We start from the raw sequence: 26,970 nt of genomic DNA on the forward strand, positions 1-26,970 counted from the left end.
TCTTTTTTCATAAGGATTTTACTCCATTTATCTGCATTACTGTGAGTGTTTCACATCCCTGGGGAGGAAATTTATCTCACTTAATAAATGAAATTGTCAATTTAAAAACTGCATTTTTGTATTTACTCAGGATCTCTTTGTCTAATATTTAGTGTTTGATCTTAAATCTGTAAACGTCAGAAAAAACTAAGAAATCAGAAGGGGAGCAACTACTTTTTCACAGTATGTCTGTTTATCACTGAAACTAGTGGCTACAGCTGAACATGGGTCAAACTGGCTGTAAGACAGTGGCATAGAGAGCATACCTGAAGCGATTCTTAGTGGAGAGCGCTGAACTTACATTTTTGAAAAGGAAATTGTGTTTTTAGGAGAGACAAACGAGTACAGGTCAGCATTAATACTCCACACATGGACAAAAAAGACATTCAAAGACAGTCTGAAAATGTTTATGATATCAGTGAATATGGGTTATTGGCCAAACCAGTATGTATGTACATAAATGATCTTTGATATCCAGTTAGCCAAGAGGATGATTATCTCCAGGCGCTGTTGGGCCAGGGCTTCATGTGCTGCAGAGATCAACCGAGGTTTTTAACACGATCTGAGAAATGTGTTGTTGAATGACCAAGTTAAGTGTGTTTTTCTGTTTCCTAGATTTTAATTGCAAATATATGACAATTCCTCAAACATGTCAAGTTGTTTTCCACCCGCTAGATGGATACCAAGTGGTGCAGTGGTTCACACTGTTTCCTCACAGCAAGAAGGCTCTAAACTTGAATCTGCCGGCTGGCTGGGAGCCTTCCTCTGTGGGGTTCACGTGTTCTCCCTGTGACTGTGTGGGTTTGCTCTGACAGTCTTATTTAATACTGGTGATGGGATGTGGGTTCAGACTGAGGTATAACGTCAGGGAGAGCCAAGGCCAACATAACAAACAAAACATCCCTGATGTAGAAATAAAAGAAACTTACCTAACTCCAAAGAAACAAAATATACAACCTCTAACCATAACCTACCTAACGACACATAAACAGGAGAAAACAGGGTGTCAAAACAAAAGGCAGCTCTCCCCTACAAGCAGTCTGAACATGAAAACAACAATGCTCATACAAGATACAAAGGCATGCAAGCCTGCACAGGTATGGCAACCAAAATGGCCAGAGGGCACAGAAGCACAGCTCCACAGGCCTTAAATAGTGCTCTGCTGATTACCAATTAGCCGGACTCTGCGCAGCATCCAATCAGGACAGAGGAGGTGGAGCCTGGACAAAACAAAGGGTAAGGAGAAGAGACATCCTCCTGGGGGATGTAACAGTCTGTTATTCAACACTTGTGAGTACCTGTGTCTGTGCTTCCTATTTTTAGTTTACAACACTGCACTCCACCTTGTACTTGTTTGCAAAGGTGTCAGGAGAAAGTAAATATAAAACGAAAACATGGCAGCACAGCTCAGGTTTGCAAAGCTGTATCTGAACAAACCTCAGGGCTTCTGGAACAGCGTCCTTTGGACAGAGGATACAAAAGTGATGGCGACTGGCCATAACACAGCATCATGTTGGGTGAAATCCAAAAAAGAATAATGGCACAAACACCTCATACAAGCACAGTGGTGGAGGGGTGATGATTTGGGCTTGTTATGCAGCCACATGACCTGGACGCTCATTTTTCTGGAGTCTTGGCTGAAACTCCACACACGGGCCACCCAACAGGACAATGATTCCAAGCAAAACTGCAAAAATATGCCAGAAGGACTGAAAAAGCAAAGAATCAAGGTGTTGCAAGGGCCCGGTCAAAGTCCAGAACTCAACACCATTAAAATAATGCAAACTTTAGAGCGCTGCGTATAAACCGAGGCCAGCAAACCTCAATAAACTGAATCAATGCTGTGAAGGAAAGTGGGCCAAAATTCCTGAATGATGTGAGAAACTGATAGTCATACAGAAAACAGTTGCTTTGAGTTATTGCTGCTGAAGGTGGTTCTTCAGCTTTGACACGTTACAAGGAAGGAACTCTGCCAGGCTCTTTTTAAATGCATATATACACATAGTTTAAATAGTGTAATCTTTCATATATGGTGGGCCCTTGTTTATCGCTGGAGTTACGTTCTAATAACCCGCGATAGGTGAAATACACGAAGTAGCAACTTTGTTTTTTTACAGTTATTATAGATGTTGTGAGGCTGTAAAACACTACACACTTTATACACTTTTCTCAGACAGGCGTGAACATTTTCACACTTTTCTCTCTTGTTTAAACACTCTCAAAGTTCAAACCTTCGTAGAAAAATAAGTCCAGTATTATAGAAGGAAACCAAAGATTAAACCCTGTTTTCAGGTCCAGAACATGGGAATAGAGCAGCTGCCAGAAAACTCAACATTAATGAATCGATGGTACGGACGTGGAGGAAGCAAGAAGAATGAGTTGAGTAAAGTTTGACTTATCTGACTGTTTTGTTTCGCTTAACGCGCCTTATAATCCGAAAAATACGGTAACTTCTACCTTCCTTTAGCATGTCCAGAAGTCCAACTTTCTGTGCGATTGTTAGCATCTTCCTCTGCCTTTTGGATGCTACCTCAGGTGCCTTTGATGGTGCGAAACATCGACGTTGTTGTGTTTGTTGGGGAGAAAACTTACAAACATACAGTGCAGCACTTCTGAGTCACACTGCCAGCGATCGAAAATTTATGTAAATTTGACAAGCTGAACACAGTCTGTACTGTACCGGAGACACTGCAAGGAGGAGATTTATTGACGATGGTCTACAGCCAATCAGGACGCAGAACATAATGCGGCGTTAAAAAAAAAAAGCATGCAAAATTGCACAAAAAAAAAAATCCATGAAACAGCGAGGCCGCGAAAGGTGAACCGCGTTATAGCGAGGGACGACTGTACTGTAAAGACATAATTTTGCCTCTGCTGACCTGCAGAGTGCACCTTCTAATCATTTTATTACTCCCTCTGTTCTGGTTTCAGTCCTACTACCACCCTTTTAGTAACAACACTGACTTAAGTAAAGATGCAAAGTATATTAGTTACCATCAGTGCCCGCTCTTTATGTGATGCCACTTTCGTTTGGGTTTTGACATTTCTACTCTCAGCTTTTGAGTTGTGATGTTGTATGTCTCCTTTTCCTGTGTTGACTCACAGTTTCAAGTGGAGGACACAGACACCAGCTCTCCTCCCATGTGTCTCAAGTGGGAAGTTCTTCTGAACGTTTTCAAGGAACCAGTTAAAGACCCTTCGGGGACTTTCCCCATGAACTGCTTTTTATAAGATTGGTTTTGTGGCAGGTTTCAAGCTCAATAAAGAGAATAATTTGTGTGCCCTCTGCTCCCTGAAGATGTTTGCATATTCCCGGTTAAAATAATAAAAGATGGATGACATCCATAGCGCCATGGCAGCTCACTGTCGATCTTTTCTGGCCTACTGAGCCTTTTTAAAAACAAAAAGAACAACATCTGACAGTGACGGAGGCGCTGAGTCTGGTTTTCATATCCTGGCGCATATAGAATTTTTCTTGGATGCTCTTAGTTGCACAGAACCATCTGGGTCATATTTTTCTTGACAGATTGAAATAAAGTAACGGCTTTTTTTAACGGCTTCTTAGGTTTCCATTAAAAGTCATCATTCATTAAATGCAAGTCATCTTAAATTATCTGTTTGGAAGCTGCCACTGAAAACCTTAAGGCCTTTGTTCCTCGCAATATACTGCTGTTCATTTCTACATATTTAAAAAAAAAAAGGGGGGGAAATAGGTGACGTGACTTAATAAAGGAGAATAAAAACTTTACTTCGGTTTAAATTTTAATTCCAATAAATGTATTCTGCTTGAAGCATATAAGCAGAAAATGAGCAGAGAAAAAGAAAGACAAAATATCTCTATTTTCTCTTGTCTCTATTACAAACTTTGCCTCTTAACAGAGAATGAGTGCACTCAGGGGTGGAACCCTAAAAATCGGTTGTATTGGCTCAACGTGGGGAAAAGAATCCCAATTTCTATTGTGGGCTTCAGTAGATTTTTTCCATGTACAGGCTGTGATCAGCTGATCTGGGCTACTGCTGCTCTGAGGTTTACTCCTCTTTGAGGATTTACACAACGGCATTCAACAAATGTAAGCAGGTGTTTTATGAGTTGTCCTGTTTATGCTCTCTTTATACTGAAGGTGGAATTCAATAAATAAATCTAAGTATCATCAGCTTAACATTTAAATTCCTGTCTTTCTTATCTTTCTCCATCTCTGAGTGAAGTTAGCTCTCTTTCTTTTCTCTCCCTGTGAAAAACTAGCAACACACTGGGAGACAAACACACATTATTACTGAAAACTTCACTGTATTTGAAATTACCTTTTATTTAAAGCGCATTACCCCTCAGCCCTCTTTTGTAGCACTACCAAATGCTGAAATAAATACTCGTGGGCATCTGCTCTCGTCCCGGTGTTGCTCCAGGGAAAAAACTGGCCCCACTTTAACCCCTGACAACATGACATGGTTTTGCCTCTTTCATCTCTTTTTAAGTGACATGCTCTGGTGATTAATACACGAGTAGGATTTCCTCTCACGTGTTACCGTTTAGCCTCAATTCGGTTTTAAGTTTGAATGCTCATAGTGACGTGAAATAATAATTCCTCTCAAATAGGTTAAAGCAAAAGTATTGAGGCCGTTTTGAAAATGTAAGGAGTGGAAAGTACAGATATTTGTTTAAAGTTAGGCGTGAAAGTTAAAAGTTGTCAGAAAAAAAACAACTCAAGTAAAGATACCTGAAAATTCTACAAAGTACTATTACTTCGTTACGTCCCACCTCTGATGGTGTTGAATAGTGGAACAAAATCTACTTCTCTGCCTCTGTAATTCATTAGTTTTAACTAGATCCCAACACCACTGGCTGAAACCACAGAGCTTCCTACATGTTTTACAAATGGTTGTAGACACTCGCCACAACTTCTGACCTCCTCTTTTCATACGACAATTTTTTGAACCAGAAATGTTTCATTGGGATTCATTACTCCATCAGACCTGTTGCCACCAATTTTCAGTCCAGTTCTTGTGTACCTTTACGTACCACAGCTAGTAACAAAATGCCTAAAGACACAATTTAAAATCATGCTTTGCTAAGTTGAGCTGTTATTTGTAGACACAGCATTGGTTCATACACTCAGTGCCTTTTTATGCTTGAACAATTCATGAGTCAGTGTTAAATGGCTTGCAAACAATAACATCAAGAACCTGTACCTGACCATTGTCAGAGGGAAATGATCAGATACAAGGACTGAACTAAAAATGAGTGAAAGAGCAGCCAAAGAGCCAAAGAAAAAACTGAAACAGCTCCAGAAACCCTGGAGGAAAAAAGAGAATCTGGTTACCAGGAAAAACAATACAGAGAAATGAAGGGTGTCTTAAGAACTGCACAGTCCTGTCAATCATCTTGCATAAGAGTCAAGAATTATCTGCTTAAGCAACTCCAAAAGAGACAAACTGTCATGGAAACTCAAAACATTTAGGTAAGTATGTTTTTTTTAAGATCTGCTTGATTGATTGATTTCTTTGAACTCTTGAGCTCATAATGTGCTCAAGTTGAAATATCTTTGCTCGCTATACAACTCAGCACAAACTGCAACAGAACTGTGAGCATCGATTACCTATTAGAAGATAATCAGTTGCAGGATCTCCCCACAGACCTTTCAGAGCTCGGAGGCCACGGTTTTTAAGGGGAGGGGTTGGTGATTGAATGGATTTTAAGCAACAATAGAGTCTCTCTGATAATAAAACGCTTTATCAGACTCATTATTCACCAAGTCAAAGATTTTATTGTGGCTGTATTAACATGTGGATGCCAGATGAAGCTCTTATTATGTACATGAGACTGAAAATGTAGCTCTTGTGTCTTATAAATGTATCCATGGGTTTAACGCTTTCTTTATAACCAGCGGGCACACAGGGAGTATAAGTCACAAAGTACAGCTAAATATATATTTTGATAAAGTCCTGACCAAGAATCCCCACCAAGCAGACAAACACATATCTACTGCAGCTATATAAGAGTGCAATGTGGAGCTTAAGGCCAAGCTGCTGCCTTTCATTTCTGACTCGCTTTGTCAGCATGGAAAGGAGATATTGTTACATGTCCTTTAAATCCGCTGCCAATCATTTTAAACACGTTTCAAATTAAAAGCTTCTTTGATATTATGACTGAACTTTCTTCCTTCGTGAAGTGTTGTTGTATAATAATTGAATGTCACGTACAGTTTCCAGGTTTCCGTCGTGTGTGCTTTCTTCAACCTACAAAAGGCAAGGTTCACTGAAGAAGTTTGAACTTTTTATATCCTCGTTCATGTCTCAAGGCTTCAGGGGAAGGCAACAGGAATACAATTAGATAAATTCCACATGGACAAAGTTATTACATAAAAACATCCGTCACAGGTTGCCAGTCTGTGTTCTGTCTCACAGCTTAATCATGTTCTCTAAATTCAGCTCTTGGACTTCAGATAAAATCCAAATGAAGACACACTAGTAACTTCTTTCAGATTATTAGGAACAACATTTCATCCTGTTACATGTGCATGAATAAATCTGCTCTCTTTATGTTGTGAAGTGGCTAATAAATGTTTTTTCTATTTGCGTAAGAGCCGTTATCTTATTTATTTTTTTATATAAAGGCAGAACAAATCTATTTGTTTAAAGTGAATAAAGGGACTCCGTCGGTCACTGTGGTTTGAAGGCGCTGAGACAAAGTGGGGTGTGTACCATGCGTGTGTGAGCCTGCCTCCTTAATATATTAAAGTTGGAGAGGAGTGAGAAGCGGACACAGAGAACAGGCCAGCCAAGTAACAGGTTGGGTTTGAAGGCTTCAGCTGGCATCGCAACACAAGGAAGGCCTTTCCCGTCAGGGGTCCTGTGTGTCAAGAGGGAGATGAAGCTTAGAGTCGGGATGAAGCTGGCACTGCTGTGTCTGTGCATTGTGCAGCTGGCCTTCGGAAGTCGTCGAATCAACGACCGTGAAGCCGCTGCCCGCGGGGATGTGCCGCTGAGGAAGGCCTCTCATGGCACAGGTGAGTGTGTGGGATAACACTTTATAATTTACCACGAGGTCGCTGCTGGTTTACAAGCCAGCAGAAACAGCAGACTGTAATAATGGCTGGACCTCATTAAAGTAATAACCGATAACTTCGTTTTTGGCTATTATAAAAATAAAAAATAATAACACAAAATAAATAAAATGTATTTATTTAAAAAGAATTGCACAAGTCTGCTGTACAGGGTGAGGGACAAAAAGTATAGTAGGACTGACGTAATACCACCTTAAGTGGCCACCTTTATATCACGCTGCTGTTGTGCGCTTAAACAGTCTCAGAGTAAAGCTGGGGGTGGTTTAAATGTGATTTGTCAGGATGAATTGATAAGAAAAAAAAAATGGCGTTGCTGAAATTAACCTGCAGTCTCACATAATGTGAGGATTAGTGTGAGTCCTGGGAGTGCTTAGAGGATATGGGACAGCTGCTGGGTTCATTTTGATGTCACATTTGTGACAAAAATGTGTTACAAATGGTGGTGAGACACCAAGTTTCATGAACAGAACAGAACATTTGTGTCTTTCTATCTTTTTGGCTGTGTTCATCCCTGAAGTCAAAACAGCCTTTAGTAAAGTAGAGGTGGGGAATAAATTTTCCCAGTGGCCCACGTCCGAAACCGGGGCCTTTATAAACTTATAAAGAGATTTAAAAAAATGAATATTGAGCAAAACTGAGTTCAGCTGATTGATGTGGCCCTCAGATACCGAAAAGTTCTACTTGAGCACAGAAGTATGTGTACTTCGTTACCTCCCACCTCTGATGGTATTGCACAGTGAAACAAATAGTACTTTCATTTGATTCCCCATTGGGAAAATGAACTGCACATGCCTGCTTTAAAGGCTGTAAAAAGCACTCACTTTATATGTGTCTTGATCTCCGAGCCATTATCCTCTGTAAACGACACCTTGGTATATGAAATGGCTCTGAATACGCTATCCTACACACAGTGCGATCAAACCTTTACCCACCACCACTTCTGTGCTGTATTTCCACACACTCCAAAGCTGACTGTAAAAATTCAATTGTCTGCACTTAGTTAAAGCAGCAAAGAGCATGACAAGCATATTTAGTAGCAGTGGGGATGTGTCACTTTCTGATATATCACTTAGGTCAGATTTACAAGTGTTTAAAGTTAGAGTATTTGAGTTCGCTATCTTTTTTATTGTGACTGATTTATGTGCGTTCAGATTTACTGCTGTGTAATTTTAGCAAAGTTAGACAAGTCTTACTCTTAACTGCAGAAGTGCGCTCTGCTAGGATTACAGTCGGGGATCAAAGCACCACCAAACGTTTTCCACTTAAAGAGTTTAAAGGGTGTTTAAAACGTCAGGCATCTCCCATGATTCATCAGCACAACATGAGCCGCAGAGGAGGAGGCCCACTCCTCGTAGCGCATAACGGTACAGCTGGCATCACCTATGAAAGCGTATATCAACATGACAACACTTTATGGGAGTCTTCAATAATAATAACAATAATATTAATCTTATTTGTGCAATTTCCTGCTGATTGATCAAGTTTTAATATCAAGTGGTTAAAGCATTTTGTTTTTGGGGGGTTATACATTTTACATCCGTGTTATTATTCATGTTATTAAAACATAAATCAGGATTTCACATAAGAAGGGGAAGACACGCGGCAGTAAAAGCTCCGGGCACCTCTATCACCTGTCTAGAACTGACAGCTTGTGGGCGAATAAATCACCTTGTCAGTCTCAGAGTTTCCTGCTAAGCAGGGTGTGAGGTTGCTGCGGCTGCTTATCTATAGAGATCCACCAGTGTCTAGGCAAATCTTGTCTCATCTATTTGAGGAGTGATTTATTACTGCCATAAAATTATATGAGCTGCAAATTGAGAGTTGACCTGTCTCTATAGCAGTATACATTCATGCACTGTCATATACCCCTGATGTGAACCGTTTTACATTTTTTTCAGCAGTCTCAGATATGTGACCTCGGGCCTATGTCACTAAATGTTTTCAGTTACAGTTTTGGAGGAATTTATGGGCCTGCCTGCTCAGCTCTTGGGTATCCAGATATCTCGTGCGTGTGTGTCTAATTAAATAAATCGGAGATGATTTGCAGCTCTTTAGTGGGAAAAAGATTTAGACGTCTAACTTAGAGGATCACATTGAGGCCCTCTGGTGGCCAAAGAGGTGACAAATTACATGGATTAAAACAAATTTACAGAATATTTTTTATCTCATATGATATTAATAAAACCAGATTTATTTTCTATGTTGATATATTTTTTCCCGAGGTGCCCTAATCCTCATCTGTAGCTTTGCCGTTAATAAGTTATAGAACAGAACAGTAACTTTGCTGCGCCAGTGCTTCGTGACTTAAACAAATTATTATAAAAATGCACTTTGTGTGACATGAAACAAACTCTAGAAGTTGTACTTTCATTTATGTGCGTACATTTTGATTCTGTTGTATTATTTTACTCTTTTCTGAACAAAAAACTTGCCTTTTCCTGATTCAGAACTTTAAAAAATCAACAATTTAAAGAAACGTTTGTTGATCAGAGTTCATCATCAAGTCAGTTAAACTTTGGGGATATTGATGTGTTGAGTTAAGTAGCAGAGGGGCATTGTTCATCAGTTTTTGCTGATTTGGTGTTAAGGAAATTAACAACAGGTGCACTACAGGGGCAAAAATGAGACAACCCTCAAAACAGGAAAGTAAAGAGAAGGTTTGTTGATCTTCTTAAGTAAGAAAATAGTTTGATGTTGTTTCAACAGGGTCTACGAATGAAATCAAGGTGAGGCCTCTGTTTGCCAGGAGAGGACATTATGAACGACAGAGGATTCTTGTGCCAGTAAGTTCAAGATCTGTGCTGTTAATCTGTAAGTCTAACAAAACATATACATGTTCATGTTTTAGTCATACGTTATTTCAATCAATCCTTAAAATGGTCAAAAATGTTTAGCATTTACTGTGTGCTGTGGGTACCCACAGCCAAAGCTTTCAGTCTTTGGAGGCAGTATTACTATAAGGATCCAGAGGAGTCAGATGGCTTTTCTGATGCTCTCGCCATCTGTTTTGTTTTTCTCCCCACCTCACAGAAGCCCAGAGGCGGTCCTGCTGCTCAAAATGAGATTTGTCCTCCTGCTAAAGTGAGGCCAAATCCTGTGAAGATCAAATGCTCCCAGCTCGCTCAAAGCTGTTTGCCTCAGTCCGGTTGCTGTGACTCGTGTGCAACATGCCACTGCCGCTTCTTCAATGTCATCTGCTTCTGTCGCAAGACAAAATCGCAATCTGAGAAAAACAGACAAAAGGAAACACCCCATCACATCACATCAGAGACGAAAAGTCCAACACACGCTACAGGCCATTGATCCTGCTACAGTGGTATCACACCAACCACTTCAATAGTGATAAAATGACAGGCACATGTCACAGTGCCAGCATCTTGAGTCAGTAAACAGATTTACTACAGTCTACATGACTTTGATACCTCGTATGAAAGGCAGCTGCTTCAACAAATTATTCATCCTAAACATTTATGTTAATGTGAATTTCTACAAATAACTTAGAATGCATATTATTTTGTTTGTAATATCAATTACATTGTTGTTGCATTTTACCTTTAAAAAACAGAGCCTGGTGAATGTATACATGTGTTATTGTTGGTGCCGGTTTTTTGGTAATATTAATACGAATATTACGTTCACAGAATTGCATGAGAAAGCTTTATCTGATTAAAGACTATTCATTTTTTAATCAAGTTTTCACAGTAATCGGTGAGTTATTTAACAACAAGGTTACAGCAGAAACTGAGAAAATGTTTTTACAACCATCTATTGTCCAGATGGTTGTGGAGAAAACCTAACATAGGACATGTAAGAAAGCTGTCCTTCAAAGTAAAACAGGAAGTAATCAAAGGAGACTCATACAGGTATGAATACTAACAGATTTTCAATCACAAAAAACTCTGAAAAAATAAAACAACACAAAAAATTAACTAATGCTCAAATATATTAACTAAGAATAAAAAACTAGAAAACTAAGCCTCACACAACGACACTGCTGTGATAGTTATCCTAAATTTGTGTCATATCCTGAATTTATCAATTTGCTTTCTCTACAATTTTTCATTTTTTATGTTTTTTATTTTTATTTTGCAGTCAGCCACGGCTTATACACCTAGAACAGGATTCAGAGATATGCATTCGGTTTAGGAATCCAGCAACCAGACCAGACAGACAGGCCGAAGTAGCTATTTAGCTACTATAGCTATTTATAGGCATATTAGAACAATGTTTGTAGCCCAGTTAAACAAATACTTCATCCCTGCTACAGAGGAGGGAGGAGCAGTTGGTAGCTTTCTGAAGCAGATGCACGGCCATGCAGTACTCTTCTTCCAAACCAGCCAACTGTATTGCCAACTGCCAATTAGGCAGTTTGTTTGCCATATTAGTGTCCTGCTGCTCAATGTACTCAAAGGAGAACCCGTCATTAGATCATTAACAGCAGGAAAAGCAAAAACATGAATGTTTCACACAATAAGAGCAGGAAAAACGATATTAACAGCAGCTTTCTGTAGGCATGTGGTCATTAGAATCAATAATTGCTCAGCAATTTCCCTTTCATGAAGGGAGATCACTGCATCATGGGGAGTTATGGGAGACAACTCCCCATGATGCAGTGCAACATGAGTTAGACTGTGTGGGTGAGTTGAAGGGACAGGAAGCAATTGCAGATAGGCAATATGTTTATAATATACAATTGCTATGGGTAACTATGCCTTTAGGAGCAAGGAGATAATATCTAACCCCAGAGCAGCTCAAGCTGATGGACGAGGCACAAAGTGATCAGTATTGGTTATTTACAGAATTCCTAGCTGGTCTCTTGATCAGCTGAATTTGATGAGCTGAAGTAACTTGTGGTCTTGTTCACAGACAGGCTGGAATAGCATCTGATGTAATCTCGCTGCTCTATTGGTCTGTTGTGATAAAGAAAGAGCTGAGCGTTAATGCAAAGCTGTCACATTACTAAACAATGCATTCCTACCCTCAACTATAGCCACAAACTACAGATACTACCAGAAAGAATATAATCTTGGATACAATGTACAGAAATGAACTTCCTCTGAAGGGTATCTCGTTCACGGTTAGAGAGAGGACAAAGATTTTGGTTAATTGTGAGGGGCTCAGAGCTGCTGTACCTCCACATTTCAAAGAGCCAGTTGATGTGGTTCAGATATCAGACCAGGATGTCTGGACTATCTATATACTATACACTGGAGCGATTATGTGTCTCCCTCGTGAAGAGGTGTAGATGGTGGCTAGGGGGAGGGTCTGGGTATCTGTGCTTAGATCCAGAGAAGTAACAGAGGATGAAGATGGATGGATGGATGGATGGATGGATGGATGGATGGATGGATGGATGGATGGATGGATGATATCTGATATCCCTTCAAAAATCACATTCACATTATCAATAGAAACACAGATCCACTGCCATAAATGCCCATGCCATAAGTTCACCAGATGATATGAAAGTTAATGTGGTATGCTGCAGATCATGAGTTGTTTCCCTCTGTCTCTGTGCTTTGCTTCTCCTGCCATTCTGCTACAAGTTAAGCTGTTTTTCTTCTGTACAAATATTTTTTGTCCAAACTGTGCACTCATTTAGATGTTTTCTGACAAAGGTCAAACTGTCCTTCTTGAGTGTAACCAGGCGTTTGCACTTTGTGATAAATCCTATACATATCTCCAATCATGAAATTGCCTCTTGATTGTAGATCAAGTTTTCTTAGATTGCTTAGCTTACCCTGTCAAGTTCACATGGGTTCACCTTTTCTGGAACTGCATATTTTGTTGTCTGTTGAAAATAAGTGCAGTGGCGTGCATCCAGGAACATTTCCATGTTCTGAGGAATTATTTATTTCATTATTTTTGTGGGCCCAGTATAACAATTTCCCAAACTATTACACGTGTGAAGTTTTTGTGCCTTTGTGGCACCGCTGTGCTCTTTTAGTGATAATGTGTGTAATGACAGTAGACTGACTAAATGCATTAAAAAATTTACATTAATCAAATTTTAAGAGTGTAAAACCTTTTTTAAAAGACTTCACTTTTTATTAACAGTTGTGTAAATGTATGATTCATTCAAGTTTTAAGACTGCAGTTGTTCTTGTCCATCCATCCATCCATCCATCTTCATCCGCTTTATCCGAGGCCGGGTCGCGGGGGCAGCAGCCTAAGCAGAGAGGCCCAGACCTCCCTTTCCCCAGCCACCTCCTCCAGCTTATCCGGGGGAACACCAAGGCGTTCCCAGGCCAGCCGAGAGATATAATCTCTCCAGCGTGTCCTGGGTCTGCCCCGGGGCCTCCTCCCGGTGGGACATGGCCGGAACACCTCACCCAGGAGGCGCCCAGGAGGCATCCTTGTCAGATGCCCGAACCAACTCAGCTGGCTCCTTTCGATGTTGTTGACTAAAAGTCATTTTTTTAAATAGGTTAGACAGTGATTTTACTCACTGAGCCATTTGCGATATTTTTTTTATGTATTTCATTTAAACTGACGTACCCACCTGCAAATAATTCATGCAAGGTTACAGAGTTTTCTGTGGCCTGATCTCTGGCCTCTAGCTCACCAACAAATGAGGGTCACAAATGTAGTAACCCTGGAAGGTTTTGGACCTGTCATTGTAATAAGTCTCCATTATTTTTTGCAGACTGAGATGAGCTGTTCGCTTGAGAGATGGATGTGTGATGATGACAGCTCTGATGATTCTCAGTCCATCATAACATCATTTATTCAGTTTAAATGTCATCCACACCAGGAGTCCAGCATGCACCATACCAGGACCACACAATTTAATAACAGTGTCATCAATTACATCTGCACTCTTCCTGGAATTACACCCATCTGCCTGCCACAGAACCACAGTTTTTATCTCAGGATTATTTGTTAGTTAGTCAATCATTTTAAGCTCAAAAGCATCCCCTTGACTCAAATGCTATTCTAAATTAGGAAATAGATAATTAGGATTTTTACTTCCATGTGCCTACTAACAAAAAACAGTACAGACTGAGGTTTATTATAATAGTTGATCAATAATACTGGGCGACCACCAACACAATATCATCTTTAATAATAATTCTGAAAACTGATAAAAGTTGTTTGGCAAAAAAAACCACACCCCTTCAGGTTCATGTCCTCCAAATACTTCCCTAAAAAAGAAATTGTAAAAACTTAAACATTGAGACGTATTTTTTAATTCAAACTTTTATTTTTAGCCAAATGAAGAATCTTTTTTCCAAAAGTAACTTCACCACTAATTTGGGTCCTGTATCTTTATTTTAATTCATGTCTACATTTTGGAGTTCAAGGCTTTCAAAACTTCCTTTTACCATAATTTTAAAGGCAGCCTTGCTTTAATTTGCTTTAAAATGTTAATATTGACTACATTATTTGACATTATTTGCGCAAATTAACAGTTGTAATCTTTGGTATAGACAAAAGGTAACAGATCTTAGGAGAAGACCTGTTATTAAGTGTATTAAGCAGGGTGCTGAGATCTGTCGTCGTTTTAGGTTTGGAGTCAATTCTGCATCATATCAAAAGGGGAATAGTCAATTTAAATCCCAAGAAAACTTTCACAAATCTTGTAACAAATGTTCTTAAGAAGAGTCTGAAAATTTGAAATCAGAGACTCCAAGACAAGTGCACATACCAACTAGTTAAACCCACAGAATACTTTTACAGCTACTCAAATTTCTGTTGGATAACAAAGCTTTTTAAAAGCCCAGTTTACCATCTGTATCTGTGGACTGTTCAAAGTGGGTAACTTCGATACACAAACATAACTGACAAAAGCTTTTATGATTCTTGTATGTGCATTTTGTGTTATCTACCCTGTGAGCTGTTGTTCCTGTATAATGACTGTAAGCTTTTCTGAATTTTATTTCATTTTATTGTATTTTATTTTTACTTTTTTGTGCTCCAAACATTTAGTAAAAAAGAGACCTCAATCCCACGAGACGTCCCATTCAACAACCATTACCTCTATGTAAAAGATTACCAGAAACTTTTGATTTTTCCAGACAATTTAATGTAATATTCATTACTATAAGATTTTTTAAATCATCAACCACACACATGAAAAAGAGCAGCAGATCCTCTGAAAACAACACCAGCAAGGGTCTGAAATGTGTCTGTATGTTTCTCTTTAATATGTGGAAAATAAAGTGTTAAATATAAGTCACTGCAGTATTTTTGTTTTGTTTTGTTTTTTACAAAATAAAGCTGGCTCCAAAATCTGGATGTACTCTGTATTTTAAAATGATAAAAAAATAAGCATCAGGACACACTGGCAGGAAGAACTAGGCACTGAGCATGTGTGGGGGAAATGTTTCTTTATTGAGGTTTTTAATTTGGAGTGCCCCTTTGCCCCTCTTAAAGCATTATTTGGGGTGGTAGACTCAAGCAGGTTATACATCATGAAGAAGCTCTATCCACAGTGTTTGCAGGAAAAATTCTGCTCCAGTCTAGGAAATCTGAGACAAACCCATTGTTTGATAAGTGGCTGAAAGAATTAGGAAATTTGCTACACCTGGGGAAAAATATGGAAAGTTAGATACAGTATATCAGACAAAATGAGTCTCTTTCAGAAAATCTAGAATCACAAGTTGAAATCAATCTCTAATGGTCTTACAGATCAACAACAAGGCAGGTAAGTAAAGTGAACACTAGTAACACATCAAATCATATATTTTTTCTTCTTTCTTCTAAATATTTGTATTTTCTAAACCTTTAAAACTACAAATATATTTTTAAAAAGTATCAGGTAATAAGAGGTTACATTACATCAACATATTCAGTTACGACAAATCGGCCTAGTTTTCTTTCCTAATGTATCGGTGCCCGCAAGATTTATCGGGGACCTGTGTAGGGACGCACACCCCCTACACTATTTCTCTGGTAAAATTGGTTAAGTAAACGGGACTTTCAGTCAACAATGCTTACAACGTTCAGTAACGTGAAACGTAAAAATAAAGAAATTTTGAGATTAAACAAAGAAAGAGTGTTTTAAAAGGAAAAACAAAAGTTTGGATTTTATTAATAAATTGGATAATGACGGACCGAATACTTTAGTTAAGGGTTTCCGTTTTGACTACATAAAAGTAATAAATGTGCAGTGTATAGCAGTAAGCCTGTTTCGTGTTCCGACTTATTACACAGCAGTATTACCCCTTTTCCACTAGTATCTACTGGGGTGGCGCGCCTGTCGCCCGTGTGTTTTGCTAGTCATAGGCTTCTGTACAGAGATGGCAAGAGAGCCTTAGCAGACTGAGGGGCCTGCTCGGCTAAGGATTTTACTGACACCGTTGCGTTAGCACACAGCCAAGACACAGAGTGTAGGAAAGTAGAGGAACAGCGAGCAAGGTAAAACACCCCTGCTAATGTCACTTAAAGCATTTAGAAAGACTTTCTCCGAGTGTTTAAATAGTATTTCTTGATAAGCCTGTATTTTATATGCAGCCGAACTGGCTAGCTTTGTGATGGCGGACAATTAGCCAAGATGCTAAGTAAGTTAGTCAGATAGCCGGCTAGCGAGCAGCTAACTTGGCTCACCTAGCTAGCGTCTGCTGTAACGTTATAACAATATGCAGATGTAGATTAAGCAAACACGCTACATTTTTAGTTATGTGCCCATTATCACCCTTTGGTTTGTCAGATGGATATTCTACACACAGTAGAAAGGATAGTCACCTAGCGTTAAGCTACTTTCACAAGACTAAAATTGTTTTGCTTTTTTATCTGTAGCTAGCTGGCTACCTTATTGATAGCTAGCTGTGTAGCTTTAGTTACAGACTAGTACTACTACACATTTAAAGGTTGTCACCGGGAGTATCTGCACATATTGTACGTATGTGTGTTGCAAATAGATTTAGGAGGTTAAGTGTCCGAAGGCCAGTAGCTGCCTATTAAGTTACACTTTGTAAGCTAATGCTAGCAGTCAGTAGATTACCCCAAAGTTAGCCGCTGTTCGGTAACTGTACCGGAGTTTGTGTGTTATGATCAGTATTTAATATGTAAATTAAGCATTGCTAGCGTATGGCCTGCGAATTGTGCCTAAGTGGAATCAATCTTCTGCTTTATTACCCATTGATCCATGTGACTGATTACTAAAGATTTTCTCATGAAAGGAAACAATGTGTTACTCTTTAACTTTTAAACGTGTTGACATTTCTAGTCTGGGTGTTTCTCGGGTCGTAGACAGTGCTTAACACAGGTGAATGTGAGCTTGAGCCACAGCTGTTTATTTCAGTGTTGCTCCAACTTGAGTTATCCTATGAATAGTGAGCATAACATGTAACACTTTCAGGGTCTCTAGCTTTAAAGACGAAATTCTGAGCAGAGACAAAGTAAGAGAGACCATATTTATGTGGGCTCCGCTAACACCTGATGAGAATCCCTGTCAGTACTGATTAGGCCTAGTTGCCTTACATTTCCCTTTTCTGGACAGGCTTGGTCTCAGAGAAATAGTCTTTCATGGCTGTGTTTGTTTGAGTGGCTGATGCAGGTTTATGTTTATACAGTATCTGCTATTGTATTTCAGGATTCTTAGTGTCTTGCTGTCTCTCTGTCATGAACAGTGGTTTAGTATTTGGGCTATCACATGCTGTGTATGCTAGTGCCACATTGGAAGGAAATTACTTAGAGAAAAGTGTCTTATTTGTCTGCTGGCTCTAAAATATGCTTGTTTTTGTGCTCTCACTCACTTGCAAAGACACTGAACTTTTGAAAAGCAGGAAAGCAGCTGTGGGTGAAATTAGGAGTTGTAGCCTGCTACCATTGTGTAAAGCTTGTGTGTTTTGCCCATGTGAGAATCTTTTTTTTAAAGTCTGGCAAAATAAAAGAGAGGTGGACTAAAAAAAAGCTTTTACGGTATGGGGTAGTGTAAGAATAATCACAGTCTCGTTATTTTGGATAAAGATGAGATTTACTGTATTTGTCTTAAAGTTAGGAAATTCCTGCCACATTAGTTAAAAATAAAAATAAACAGAACAAACATAAAAATAACCCAAGTAAGTAATAAATTAAAAAATAACCATGTCAGTCGGTGTCAGGTTAAAAACAATAGGTATTCAGCATCAGGACTTTTAAACATTTAAATATACTTTATAAGCATCTATGCTTCATTCCTGCTCATGGTCTGCCCGGATGTGTTCTATAGACAGCTGTAGTACAGCGGGCATGTGTGTCTATGTATAAACTGTTATGTGCGTCATTAGGTCACAGGAAGACAGACAGTGCATTAGAACAGACAGCAAAGCTTGTTTGACAGGTGGTGTGAGAAAGGATTTGTCTTGGCTTTTTACACACAAAGGTGTACACTTAGAGAAACAAGGGAAGTTGTCTGCTGTCAAGCTGATTTTTTTTGTTAGCCAGACTCTCCTTTGAAACCTTTGGATTAAGCAGGAACATGATCAGACAATCTTCACAAAATACAAAATGCACGTCCAGCAGTAAGCATGTTACTCTTGTTTTGTAGGCAAATCTAACCTTGTGCTAACCCTGCTGGCAGCTAGCATATTAAAACAGATAAGTAGTCCTCGAGCAAAACAAAGAAAACTGAATTGAACCTAAGATTAAAGTTCCTGTGTTTTCTATGGTTCTATAGGGGTTTTTTAATAACTGAATTCATCTGGTGTTACCCAAGAATCCAGATCCTACAAATAAAGTATTAATTGTCCCCTAGACTTGCTGTTAAACCCCTCCAAGCAGGTATTGAACAGGTTCAAAACGGGTATCTTTAAACACCATAAGCCAAAGTCCTTGGGTGTGTATTAATTGGGCAATTAACAATTTTCAGATTGTCAATATCTCTGAGCTCTTAAAATGTTTAAGTTGTATTTCAGAAAACAAATTTAATTGCAATATTAAATCAGCTATTGAGTTATGATCCTCTTTCAACCCTGGTGATTAGGAGTCAAACACCGCTGTATAAATACCACTCTGTTTCCATATTTCTTGCTCAGAGATGCTGTTTAGTAGTAACCCTCACAGGTCCCACTTTAATCAATACCTGACATAACCCCTGACTTGGGCTGTATCTCAGGAGGTAGGGTAGGTCATCTACTGATCAGAAGGTTGGTGGTTCGATCCCTGGCTCCTCCCCTGCATGCCAAATGTCCTTGGGCAAGATATTAACCCCAAGTTGCTCTCCGATGCATCCATTGGATGTGTGTGAATGGTAGTTAGAAAGCACACAAGCACATGTTTGTGTGAATGTGGCATGTTGTACAGAGTGCTCTGAGTACTCAGAGATATATATATATATATATATATATATATATATATATATATATATATATATATGTGTGTATATATATGTGAATTAAGAGAATAGAATTGGCTTGCATGACTTTTAACTCATTCACTGCCATTGACGTCTATAGACGTCAATTGAAAAACTTACGTTGACTGCCATTGACGTCTATAGACGTCAGTTACGTTTTTCAATGGGAGGGGGCAGGTGTGGGATTTGAAGGGGAAGGTGACTGGAAAGGCAGAAAAACCCCAAGGGCACCTTACAACACTGACCCTGATAGCAGGCTAGATGGTGACCTAGGCAGGCACCAACTTGAAAAACTGAAGCCCACCAGCAGTAAAAGTAGACCTGCAAGGAGGTGCAGGGTTTGCGCACGTAAGGGATTACGCAGTGAGACAAAAATGTGGTGCAAGTCTTGTTGTGTGCCCTTGCATCCCGGAAAGTGTTATAATGATTACCACACAAAAGTGAATTATTCATTGTGAATAAATGTTTCACTATGTACATTTTATTTTTTCATATATTTGTAAATAAATTGTTTTGATAAAACATAACCTTTCTCAGTGTTATTTCTGTTTTATAGAAGTGAAAAACTATTTTATATGTTAGAGGTGTCACAAAGCAAGAAATATTAGTGTCAAAGGCACTTTTCTGCTTGAAATGTATTTTTCACAAAAAGCTCGTTTTCTCCCTTTTTTTGGTCAAAACAGGCATTTTTGGTGGAACCCACCTCTCTTCTACAGCTGATTACTAAAGAATGGAAAATGGTAGAAACAAGCTTTTTTTTTTGGATGAAAGAAGAGAGTCTGTTCTTCATTTTGGTAGGTTCAGCGTTTATATGATCATAACACACAGTTTTCTGTGGCTCTTCAAAAATGAGTAAAAATGCTCAAAAACCCTGGCAGTGGGGAGTTACCTGATTTGAAAATGGCTGGCAGTGAATGAGTTAAAGTAGTCATTGTAAACCACACATGATATGAAAAGCTGATGACTAGTTGATGACTTGGAAGAATGGTTGAATTTCCTCATATACTTATTTAGTATATTTTTCCCAGCTGACTGAGGCTGTAATAGGTTGTGGATTTGCTCTGTGTTACTTGATGGATGCTGTCTTTTGCAAGAAGCTGTGTCTGACTAATGTGCTGACAGTGGTTTAGTGTCCAGAAGCCTTAACATCAGTTGACTCTTCACTAAGCCCCACACGAGCATTATAACTATGGATGGGAGGCTTGTCAGGCCTTTGGAAATGTTGCAGTAACTAAAGTAAATTGTTAGTGGTTGCCACAGATTTGAATTGTATTTGTGGCACACTAAAAATTTATAAGGTGCTACTTGGAAAATGTTTTAAGTACCAACTATTTTGAGACAAATAAATAACAGAGCAGTATAATCAAATGCCTCTCCAGTGAGTCTCTCATCCTACTAGACTCCAACCAACCAGTCTTAATTTTTTTGGGCTGCTCTGCAACCTCAGTGAGCTGAAGGGTTCAGCTCACAGTGGGTCTCCAAGCAGAACAAAGACTCCCGTCTCCAGCTGCAGTCCAACGTGGAGTCTTGGAGTCTGTGTTTACATGATAAGACACTCTGGAGAAACAGCTTAGTGACAGTGGTCTCTGCAGTGATGTGGTCAGTGAGATGGCTGGTAAGAAAACATGAGCTGGGATGTGTGGGGGACCTGAACTTTCAAAATATGGGCAAGGGCATATCTGCTAGTTAACTGATTGCAGATGTAGTCATTGTCTTGTAACAATAAAGAAATAAAGCCAGAATGAGTTGCCAAATATACTTGAGCAGACATAAACGTGCTTAGATGGCCCACCCAAGTTACACAAGATATTCAGCTTTAGTTCTGTTAACCTGAAGCGCTTCAGCACTTAGTGTCCTTACAGTTTGATTATTGTGGTTGAAATAAATACATATCAAGTCGTAACTATATATTTGTTATCTTAATCAGGTCAGAGGTCAGACCTTTCTACCAGCTAAATCTTATCCTAAAAACCTGTGCTCTTCTGTTTCAGTGGCACCATGGGACACGGAGTAGGCTGAACCAGATGGTCTAGCAGCACACACCAGTTGTGAGTATACATGATTTTTGTTTTTTTATTTTTCTGGAATTTCTGTGGAGAATTACAGTTATTGGGTACTATTCATATCTGAAGAGATAGAATAATATAAGAATAAAACTGTAACTCCATGTATAAAATAAATAATTCCAAACCATCAACATTTGTGTTTATCTGAAGCACTTTACACTCCACAGAAAGTAAAAGTTCTCCCAAATCTGTCCTGGTACTTCTGTGGCATAGCAAGATAATGCTGTCTTGTATAATTTGAAGAGAAATATTCTCGTATTAAACCCTGGCCAAGTTTGAATTTTAGATTAGAGTATTTTAAAATTCATTTCCTGTTTCAAGTGTAGCCATAGTTGCAACTGCTTTTGACTCAACATTTCCCTGACTGTGCTGGATTTAAAAAAACAAAAAACAAACAAACTGCACGGGTAACATGGTCTCGCTTTCTCACTCTGGTGAAAGAGAATATAAAAGTGAAGGCTGCTTACAGAGGATGTTGATTAACTTTGAGGCGCTGTTAGCTGGTTAGACCTCAGTTACAAACCTGTCATTCACAATATGCAGCTTTTTTGATTTCTCTGTATTCTTATTGAGAAATATCGGCGCTCACGTTTCTTTTGTGAATTGACTCGGTCATTTGTGTGTAATGTTTGCGGGTTTAAAGGTTTTCCACTGTGGTGTATGACATGGCCACGGCCTCATCTAGAGCAGAGACTAGCCATAACCACAGAGGAACGTCACAACTCTATGCCATTGGTGAGTAAAACACTGTAGGCTACGATGTGTAAAAGTGTCAGTCGCCTCAGGGTGTTGCCACTCCCACAAAAAGCTTATGTTGAAGCACTCTGTGTACATTTTCTATGTGAATACTCATGTATCACACTTTATGACCTAAATGTCAGAGTTAGTGTCACTTTTTCTGCTGTAAATATAATGTAATTGAGTTTAAATGGTGTCTTTCATTTTCTCTCCATCAGTGTCCTGTGCCAAACTCAAGAGGAAGAAGAGTTCCCTGTTTGGGACTGCCATTTATGTGGAGGTGACAGCTGAGGGGGAGACGCGGCGCACTACAAAATCTCATAGCTCCTCCAATCCTAAATGGGACGAGAGGCTCACTTTGTAAGTGTGCTGTGTACAACTGGCTGACAGCGTTCAACAGGCTGTGTGTTGAAGCATGTCATTTTATTTAATGTCAGTGGCTGTTTCTTTCATCTTTATTTATTTAACAGCTAAGTTTGTGGAGACGAGACACGCGCGCACACACACACACACACACACACACACACACACACACAAACAAGCAAAAAGGTATGACGTTTCCAGAAGCTGTTCTGCAGTATTATGTGTTGACATTAAAAGCTGTTGACAGAGAGTTTCTGTGGTGCTTTGTTTTTTGTTTGGTTCAGCAGTCTTATACAGTATTTAATCCAAGAGTGGTTGTTGAATCTTATTAGGCAATCATAAGAGCAGGAGAACCCTCAGATGGCTGATTTTATAAGTATTAAACTAAGGGAAAAGTTGTATGATAATATACAAAACTCTTTGTATCATTTAAAAGCCCGCAGTTCTTTGAGTGGTCAGACTGGACTAGAAAAGTTCTGTAAATGGTGTTTTTTAATGGAGCCATCATCCTGAACATGGCAGACGTTTGCAGCTCTCTGGCTTCCGACTGGCTCAGCCATATGTCAGAAGCATGTCGTTGGAAATGCTAATTGGCTTGATGGGGTCATTATTGCTGACAAGACAGAGCGCTGCTTGTTTGTGGTCTCGTGTTTACACAATGGATGTTTTGCAAGCTGTTATGGGTGCTACACAAAGGCTTTAATATTCAGTGTTTTTCTTTAGGCTGATATTCAGAGACCTAAATGTAGTTACTGTGCTGTATAGTGTTCATTTTGAAGATGGAAATCAAAGGGTAGTGGTATCATGTGTGCTTGGTACATTGGTTACCCAGGATAAATAACAAGTTATTGGTGCTCTGAGGGGATGAAGGTGTTGAAAAATAGAGAAACTAGAAGAATGCAAAGCTTCAAAATATTTTTTTTTCTGTTTGTTGTTATACTTTCCTGAGGTGGGGAATAACTGTTGAGAGGGGGACCTGTTGAATCATAGTTACATGTCATATCAATTCAGTGTGTTCCCTTTGCTCGCCTTACCAATAAGTTTATTCACTGATTCACACACAAATGCTTTATAAAAGTTCTAGAGTTGCTCTTAAATCTCAGTGTATTTGAAATATAAGTCTGTGTGAGTATTGCAGAGCGTTTCAACAATAAGAGCCTTTTATTCCTTAGTTGAGTCATCCTAGAGTAAAAAGAAGATTAAAATACTGCCAGTTTTGTTTTTGTTTTTTTAACTTTAAAAAACTAAAAGTACAGTTTTAACTGCTGCTCTTCCTTTTTGTGATAGCATAAATCTATTTGAATTGTTTAAAAAGATTTTGGGGGGAATTTCAAGAATTACACATATTTTGTGCGTGTTTGTTTATGATTCTCTAGGAATGTAACTCCAAACACACAGGTGGATTTCAAAGTTTGGAGCCACCACACCCTGAAAGCAGATGCTCTGCTGGGCAAAGCCACGCTGGACCTCACTCGAACCTTGGAAGACCATGGCAGAAAATGTAACTTTTTTGTTACAGAAAGTAGCAAATGATACATGTGGAAAGTGTAGGTTGTAATTTGTCTAACTGTTTAGTAAATATACGGTTAGGACAGCATCAAAACAGGGTTTTTCCCAGCTCAAAAAATGTTTGTATTCAGGAGAAACCCAACAGAAAACCACTTCATTATGGATTGTTTAAATCAGGCTCACTAGTACTATGTGTTGCATGACCCCGATAATATCCTCCAAAGATGCAGAAGCATAGTGTCATGTAATTTTAGGGTTTGTTTTTTTTTTTTAAACGTTATTTGTAATTATTATTTGCTGTTTCTAATACTGTCCTTGCTTTGAATCCACAGTAGAGAATGTGAAGGAAGTGCTGAAGCTGAGTGCGGAGCAGAAGGGGGTGACAGTGCCCATGGGGGAGCTGACCGTGTACCTTGATGGACTCACTGTCACCGACCAGGAGGAACTGGCACCACTTACCAACGGCAATGCACCAAATGGCTCCAGTGAGCTCAGTGTTTATGTCAGGGGTGGGTGATTTATTTTCTTTTTTCTTTTTCTAAGGGAGAGGAGGGGCGGAGGGGTCTTTCATCTGTATTAACAGTATGTGAATGGATTGTGCATACAGATTGAGTTGAATGAATTCCCAGCATACATAATCTCGTTATCTCTAGGCTAACATTGGTTTCTTAAATCTTCAGAGGTCCAACAGAATGGTGACGCCATCCATGAAAACGGAGATTCATCTTCCTCATCCTCAAGGGCTGCCAACAGGTAAAACTGAAAAGGCAAACTAACCCTTTTTGGGACATTTTATGTTCGCTCGCATAGTTCCCCCCCCCCCGCGCAAAGCAAATTTCTATCTACTTAAGAATTACTGCTTCAAACCAGGGAGCATGCTTATTCTCAAGTTAAAGAATGCTAACAGGCTGATAAGTGTGTTAGCCTTGTTTCAATGCAATAAGTTGTGCTGGAATACACGAAGCCATATTTTTCCATTGCTGTTTATACTCATGTCCTGTTTTTTGCTAGCCCCGTGAGGTCTGTGTCTTGTCTTTCTCTGTCTTGCTACTTCTCAGTTAAGACCGTCGTCCCCTTTGTGTTTTAATTTCTCACGCTAGCTGCTTGTGCCAGTCTTATCTGTCACAAGTGCCCTTCAGTGAGCTGTACTGGCTTCTATTGAAGAGCCACAAAAAAAAATACTCTTCACAGCAGATGGGGGGTGGTTATGAGGGTTGTGGCTGCTTGGCTCCTCTCTGCATTGCAGCTACTGAGAAGACTGCAAGACACAAACAGTAGGATATTTAAAGCTGTTTCCACTTCCTGGGAGTTCCAGAAATGTGCAAGTGCACAGACAGATTGCAAACATGGCCAGCCGAAGGACAATTGTGGCGGGCAGACATAATTTTCCCCATGTCATTGTTACCTAAACATTGAAACCCTAAACACACATCTTGAATGCAAGACAGTTAAAGCAGCAAATATATGCACATGAATCCATCTCTCTAAACAATAATCTGTGAACAAATCCCCTTTAAACCTTTTAAGAAATGTATAAACAGGAATAAGCATAAAATAATGACTCATTTTGAAATCATTTTTACATAACATTAATAAACAAAGTGAGGATGCTCTGAGATGCCACAAGAAACTGTGCCTTAGTGCTTGCTTGAACTTTAAATGCTACTACATTAAATTTTCCCTAAATTGTTGTGAACATAAAATGTTTGTGTGTTTGAATAACTAAATAGTTGGAACCTATTAAAAACCCAACTTCATTGTGGTTTTACAAAGGTAGTTAGCAGTCTCGCAAACTGTATTGAATTTTTAGTTGCAGATAAACTGAGATTCTTGCATAGACGTATATGACATGTCACCCGCTGCTTTAACATCCTAGACAGTATAAAACATGGACGGAGCTTCTGGGTGGAAAAGTAAAGGTAATGTGGCTTAATTCTGTCTCTTGGTCACCAGGGCCCTATTTCAGGAAGCCGGTTTAGAAAACTCAGAGTGAAAAACGATACTCAGGGTTGAGTAACCCCGAACTGTCCAACTCGGAATATTCGGTTTCAGAAAGGCTGATAACAATTAGTTCAATCAACGTGGAGTTGCTTTAACCCCAAGTTAAGCGCGCGCACGAGGATACATAAAGCCCTGATTAGTGGAGCACAGATTAAGCGAGTCACCATGGAGACGGAGGGAAAGAAGGCGCGGTCAATGTATTTTACAGCGCTTGAGGCCGAAATTCTGATGGCAGTATAGGGCTTTGGAGCGTGATGTCACGGGGGTGGGCGATAACATGCAAATTTTGCGGGACAAAAGTAACACAGCCTCAGCTACAAAAGAAAGGGAGCATGCATGGCAAAACATGGCCGACAGAGTCAATGCATGAGTGTTAATTTAAACATTGATCTAGGGATTTCCACCCATTTAACACGTTATTTTATTATATTTTATTTTATTTTTTATTTCATACATTTTATTTTGTGATGTGATTTGAGCGCAGGTGCAACCCAACAGGCCCCAAACGTTCCTGGCAGCAAGTAAAAATGAAATATAAAAATATAGTCCAAACAGGTAAGGTGTAATTGTATTATGAGCCATAGTGCTTGGTCTGTTTGTCCTATATAAATTAATTGCAGTTAGAGGCTACATTAATTTTCTTTCTGTAAGCACTTATTGAAATTATCTGAGCACATTACAAGTACATATTTGCTTACTCTGTATGCTCATATGCGACCCGTTATAGCCAACAGAAAAAAAGCGGAGGCCTGAAAAACAGGTGGGGGTCCTCCACCACCACCACTCACAGAGCCTGGCCACTTGGCTTCCACATTTGTGATAATGTTGGCAGCATCACATATGATCTTCACAGTGCAGAGAACACAAATTAGCATCCATTACTAATAATGAAATAATTTGTTAGTTTGAAATG

General features: G+C 39.3%; 2 protein-coding genes across 3 annotated transcripts in view; both read left to right on the top strand.

Annotated features, from left to right (window-relative positions):
- The first annotated feature begins 6,819 nt into the window (after positions 1 to 6,819).
- On the top strand, positions 6,820 to 11,032 carry LOC146566556 (uncharacterized). The gene is made up of 3 exons (XM_085285881.1): positions 6,820 to 7,043; positions 9,807 to 9,883; positions 10,131 to 11,032. Exons 1-3 carry the CDS (start codon positions 6,905 to 6,907, stop codon positions 10,401 to 10,403), a joined length of 489 nt encoding a protein of 162 aa, XP_085142007.1. The 5' UTR covers positions 6,820 to 6,904; the 3' UTR covers positions 10,404 to 11,032.
- A 5,218-nt stretch (positions 11,033 to 16,250) lies between these two features.
- The window catches only part of wwp1 (WW domain containing E3 ubiquitin protein ligase 1), a 30,010-nt gene continuing 19,290 nt past the window's right edge, over positions 16,251 to 26,970 (top strand). The window contains exons 1-8 of one of the 2 annotated variants that reach the window (XM_085286097.1): positions 16,251 to 16,460; positions 20,064 to 20,174; positions 21,372 to 21,428; positions 22,090 to 22,181; positions 22,403 to 22,544; positions 23,924 to 24,048; positions 24,389 to 24,565; positions 24,737 to 24,809. In XM_085286097.1, the coding sequence (XP_085142223.1) occupies positions 22,112 to 22,181; positions 22,403 to 22,544; positions 23,924 to 24,048; positions 24,389 to 24,565; positions 24,737 to 24,809 (587 nt within the window). In that variant the 5' untranslated portion in view covers positions 16,251 to 16,460; positions 20,064 to 20,174; positions 21,372 to 21,428; positions 22,090 to 22,111. The remainder of the gene's footprint in view (positions 16,461 to 20,063; positions 20,175 to 21,371; positions 21,429 to 22,089; positions 22,182 to 22,402; positions 22,545 to 23,923; positions 24,049 to 24,388; positions 24,566 to 24,736; positions 24,810 to 26,970) is intronic. The other variant, XM_085286096.1, reaches the window with a different exon arrangement.

This window comes from Mchenga conophoros, linkage group LG9, assembly GCF_057382185.1.
Source record: "Mchenga conophoros isolate Kocher_MC1m ecotype Shallow Benthic linkage group LG9, M_conophoros_male_GT1.1, whole genome shotgun sequence".
Classification (NCBI taxonomy): Eukaryota; Metazoa; Chordata; class Actinopteri; order Cichliformes; family Cichlidae; genus Mchenga; species Mchenga conophoros.